At 43.6% G+C, this 5,806-nt stretch overlaps 1 protein-coding gene across 1 annotated transcript; it reads right to left on the minus strand.

The window, feature by feature from the left end:
- Window positions 1-316: 316 nt before the first annotated feature.
- LOC123868463 (uncharacterized protein K02A2.6-like) lies at window positions 317-4,363 on the minus strand. Its single transcript, XM_045911004.1, has one exon. It carries the CDS (start codon window positions 4,361-4,363, stop codon window positions 317-319), a length of 4,047 nt encoding a protein of 1,348 aa, XP_045766960.1.
- Window positions 4,364-5,806: the final 1,443 nt, after the last annotated feature.

A 5,806-nucleotide genomic window follows, 5' to 3' on the forward strand; every position in this document is an offset into this window, starting at 1 on the left:
GTTCCGTATCTCCAGAGAAAAAAGGTGTAATATATCGAAGTAAAACGCCGAGTTGCAACAACGGTTTATTATGGACTGGCTTACATCAATTGACAGCTACAATATTATTTCCTAGAATACCCGCATAACATTATAATATACTACACTATCCCCCCCTTTATTATGGGTACATTTTTACTATCCTATTATTTACTTGTATACTTAAAATTAAACATTCCATAGGCCACTATAAAAGTACTCAAAACTATAACTTAATTAACATACCTAAATATTTAAATACAAGGTTTAATACATAAATGCAATTCAACTACAATGTTCAAATATTATCATAACCGAACCGAACTGGTCGGCGTCGGTTCCGTTTATTTAGCACCGGGGATGTTCCAGTACGAGATTCGCCCCCGTCGTCGTCAACCTCATTACCCGAACACGAACAGCTATCATAGTCAGCTAACGCCGCTTGAGCAGATACCGTAGGGTGACCACGACTGTTACTCGACGTCGAATCTCGACTAGTCTCCGCCGAACTAGAACGCAATTGATCTGCATGTCGCGTCCATCGCAAACCATCCTCAGTCTCAACCTCGTACATATTTCGTCCCCTCCTACTCTTAATTATCGCTGTACACCACCTTTTATTCTTGCGAAAGTCTTGAGCCCATACTTTATCTCCTTCTACCCAAACCCTTTCAGTTCCGCCTTTTGCCAGTGCTCTTTTTTGCAACCGATCCGATACCGATTCCACAGCTCCCGATTTTAATAGGTCTAAACGCGATCTAAGGTGACGTCCAAACATCAATCTCGCAGGTGTTTCCCCGGTAGTACCATGGATACTATTACGGTAATCAAGAAGAAATCTTTGCAAAAAACTATTTATGTTAATTTTTTCAGCTTCCGCTTTTTTTAGAGCCCTTTTAACCGTTCGAACAGCGTTTTCCGCTTCTCCGTTAGAAGAAGGGTGATATGGCGCGGACGTAATATGTTTAATACCATTGTTTTTCAAAAATGAAGAAAATTCTTCGCTGGACAGTTGCGGGCCGTTGTCACTTACCAGGATCTTGCAAAGTCCAAAACGGGAAAATATCTCCTTCAATTTTAAGATCGTATTTGCCGCAGTCGTAGTAGACATAGGTACGACTTCGAGCCATTTAGAGTGTGCGTCAACTAAAATTAAGTAGGAAACCTTTTTAAATTCAAAAAAATCTATATGAACCCGCTCAAATGGACTGGATGGCCACGACCACGGTACCAATGGGCTTTTCGGTGGCAAATCCGCAACGTCTCCACACGTCCGACACGCTGAACACATCCGTTCCAGGTCGTTATCTAGACCGGGCCAAAACACAAAGCTTCGCGCGAGCCCTTTGCATTTAACCATACCTAAATGTGAGCCATGCAGCTCGGCCAACACCGCGGGCCGCAGCGCCAGGGGCACGACCACGCGGCAGCCCCACATCAAACATCCATTCTCGACATATAGCTCATCGCGACGCCGCCAATATGCGCTCATTTCTCGGTCCGCTTCTTTAAAACCCGATTTGGGCCAGCCCGTCCTCACAAACTCCAATACTCTAGATATATTTTTATCTTTTGCTGATTCTATCCTAATCTGACTCGAATCAATTGGGAATCTATTTTCAATAAATTTAATAAACGTGTTCGCGTCGTTATTACCTCCCGGTGCTTGTATTGGTAATCTAGATAAGGCATCGGCATTATTCTCTTTAGATTGAACATACTCGATGTCGTACTGGTAACCCGACAGTAAAATAGCCCATCGAATTAACCGCCCCGACGCCATTTGCGGGATGTCTTTTTTTGAACCGAAAATGGCTATCAACGGTTGATGGTCAGTACGCAAAATAAACCTACGACCGTAAAGATACGTATGGAATTTTTTAACCGCAAATACTATCGCCAGTGCTTCCCGTTGGATCTGACTATAGTTAGCCTCCGCCGAGCTAAGCGTGCGAGACGCGTATGAGACGGGCCGTTCGCCGTCCTCCCCGCGCTGCGACAACACCGCGCCCACCCCGCGCGCGCTCGCGTCACACGACACAATAAGTGGTAACCGCTCGTCGTAATGCATCAAAACCGGACAACTGGTTAGAGCTACCTTAATATCCTGGAACGCCTTGTCTTGTTCCTCACTCCACTTCCATTCGACATCTTTTTTTAACAATGTGTATAGAGGGGCTAATAAAATAGATATATTTTTAATGAATTTAGAATAAAAGTTAACCATTCCGAGAAAAGATTTTAACTCTGACACGTTACTCGGTTTCGGTGCCCTAACTACCGCTTCAATCTTTTTATCGTCCGTCCTAATCCCGTGTTCCGATATAATAAACCCCAAATAACTGACTTCTTTTTCAAAGAAAAAACATTTCTCTTGCCGGACTGTAAGACCCTCTTCCTCCAACCTTTTAAACACTGCATGTAAGTTTTTTTCATGTTCTTCTTCCGTTTTACCGGTAATAAGAATGTCATCTAAAAAAACTGAAACGTTAGGGATTCCAGCTACCACTTGCTCCATAATACGCTGGAAAATCGACGGAGCTGACGATAATCCGTAAACCAGCCTATTGTAAACATATAAACCCCGGTGGGTATTAACGACGGTATATTTCTTGGACTCATCTAAGGTTACCTGGCTATACGCTTCCGATAAATCGATTTTAGTGAACCTTTTCCCCCCGTTTAAGTTATTAAACAATACCTCGGACCTAGGTAACGGATACTTATCAATTTCAAGCATCGGATTTACCGTGCTTTTGTAATCTCCACAAATCCTTAAGGAACCATTGTTCTTTAAAACTACTACTAAACACGAGGCCCAGTCTGAGGATGGTACGGGTTCTATAATACCTGCAGATTCCATGCGCTGAAGCTCGGCGTCGACGTCCCCGCGCAGCGCGAGCGGGAGCGGCCGCGCGCGCCGGAACACCGGCCGCGCGTCCTCCCGCACGCGCAGCGTGGCGCACTGGCTGCGCAGCCGGCCCAGCTTGCCACTGAACACTCCCGGGTACTCACTTATAAACTTATTTTTATCGAATCCGCCACATTTTTCCTTACCGATAGCGAGGACCGATTTAGGCACTGTAATACTCATACGCAACTTTATTAACCACTCCCTGCCTAGCAAAGGCACCGCGCCTTTAAGAATTATGTATAATTTAAGGTTTTCACTGATAAGGCCATACTTAACGGGCACTATGATATAACCGACACATTTAATATCACTTCCGTCATAGCCTTTTAGCTTGTAACTATTATCATGTACCTTGTATTTCGAAAACATCTCCGCATATATTTTGTCACTTATACATGATATAGGCGAACCGGTATCCACATGCATGGCCAGCCGTCTATTCGCCACGGTCACTTCGGCCACTACCGGATCCGATCCCGTCAGTCGTACCATGTAAAGCCCGCTGGGGCCTCCGACTCCTTCGTCATCATAATACCCAGCCGAGTTCTCACGTTCGCCGTCACTGTCACCGCTACGTTCTATCCCTTCCACTCGATGTGCTGTATCTAGCCGGAGGACTTGACCCTCCGCTTTCCGTCCCGCACTAGGGCATACGCGCTGCAGATGTCCAGGCCTCAGGCAGACCCTGCAAGTAAAGTTCTGATAGCGGCAGTCCGGCCTAGTGTGGTCTCTGCTTCCACAACACAGACACGCTCCGGTCTTCTGTCGACTATTTAGCCCACTTGCATGACGGCCCCTACTTCCAGAACCTTCGTAACGCCGCCGCGACTCCGCGCGCGCGGCGCCGTCGGGACGCGGTGGGCGCGCCCCCTGCGCGTGCACCGCATGCACCGCGCCGTCCGTCGTCGTCCGTTGTTCGACTGCCGCAGCGTCATTCGCGGCTGCTTCCAACGCAACGGCCTTTTTGAAGGCCGACGCGAAGGTCACGCTATCCTCGCAGAATAACCTTTGTCGTGAAGTTTCACTGTATAGGCCACATACAAACTGGTCTCTCAAGTTCTCCTCTAGGTTATCCTTACAATCGCAATCTCTGGCTAAGTGTTTCAAAGCTGCTGCGAACTGAGCCACCGATTCGCTCTGAGCCTGTACTCGTTTCCGAAATTTATATCTCTCCGCGAGAATCGATGGCGTTGGCTGAATGTGTTTTTTCACAAGGTGGACCAATTCACTAAATGTCATCTCACCAGGCTTCTTTGGAGAACACAAATCCACCATCAGTTCGTATGTTGCGTCACCTACACACGCGAGCAACGTAGGTACTTGTAGGTTAGGTTTCACGTCGTTGGCAAGAAAATATTGCTCCATTCGATCGATATAGGTACTCCACGTACCCGAACTGAGGTTAAACTCGCCTAATTTGCCGACCGACATCTTGCCCGACATTTAAAACTAAGAAAAACTTATTATTTCGACTGCGCCACTGTAATATATCGAAGTAAAACGCCGAGTTGCAACAACGGTTTATTATGGACTGGCTTACATCAATTGACAGCTACAATATTATTTCCTAGAATACCCGCATAACATTATAATATACTACAAAAGGAAATCTTATAAGATCACTTCGTTGTCTATCTGTTTGGCTATCGTGTCTGTCAAGACCCGTCAAGGGAATTCCCGTTGACCTAGAATCATGTAATTTGGCACGTACCTATAGCAAGCATATAAAGAGGAAAATCCGAAAATCGTGAATTTGTGGTTACATCACAATAAAAAGTGTTATTTTTTCTATGATGGTACGAAATGGTGTGCGAGTCCGACTTGCACTTCATCGATTTCTTAACCCCCGACTCAAAAAGAGGGGTGTTATAAGCTTGACGTGTGTGTGTATCTGTGTATATATGTATCTGTGTATCTAGACAGATCGTATCTCCTGTGGCTGTGGCATCGTAGCTCCTAAACTAATGAACCGATTTTAATTTAGTTTTTTTGTTTGAAAGGTGGCTTGGCTTGATAAAGAGTGTTCTTAGCTATAATCCAAAAAAATCGGTTCAGCCGTTTGAAAGTTATCAGCTCTTTTCTAGTTACTGTAACCTTCACTTGTCGGGGATGTTATAAATTTTTAATTTACACTTGTTTATTCATATCTACCTAACCGATGTGTATTTACAGATTTGGAAACAACATATACTTAGTTACGCTATTTTAGCTTTAAGTACCATGTTTCTTTGAACTCCAAAAACAATTTCTATAACTTAGCCACATAGGCCCGTAAAAGTGTTATCTAAATTGTCTTCTAAATTTGAAAAGGAAGCCATTAGCCTCCTTTAAATTACCATTTAACATATTCATTAGGTATAATCCTAACCAAAACCTTCTATTCATATAAAACAGGTTACTACGAGGTGGTAAGTCAAAGTCAGATTTTCCTTATCCTTTAATAACATTGGACAACTAACATGCCTTGGAACACTTAAAACTTGTTTTACCAAATAAGCTGTCTCCTACACGCATTCTCGGCTGGCCGTACTTACCTACTATTTATACTTTAGAATGGATAAAGAAGTATTTTCTCAAAAAAACGATTCCTTCCTACGTAATAATTTCCTATAAAAACCGTATAATTTGAGCTTTTTGTACAACATACAATACACTAGTAAAAGACACACATATTATCTATAGTTTAAAAAAAAAAGTTGAGGTTTTTGAAAATCCAATAGAAAATCTTAGTTTCCTTTTACCCGTCTCCAAGCCAAAAGCACACCCTATGTGCTTTTAACATTATTGCTCAGCAGTGAAGCCCTAAAAATGTTAGTAAATAGCCCGCGTTCTAAAAAAAATATTTAGCCCTCTTAGAATTTGTGTAATATTCAG

The sequence above is a fragment of the Maniola jurtina genome, chromosome 9, assembly GCF_905333055.1.
Source record: "Maniola jurtina chromosome 9, ilManJurt1.1, whole genome shotgun sequence".
Lineage (NCBI taxonomy): Eukaryota > Metazoa > Arthropoda > Insecta > Lepidoptera > Nymphalidae > Maniola > Maniola jurtina.

What these genes read in the sequence shown, in the direction of transcription:
- LOC123868463 (XM_045911004.1), bottom strand. Translation starts at nt 4,363, where the DNA reads ATGTCGGTCGGCAAATTAGGCGAGTTTAACCTCAGTTCGGGTACGTGG.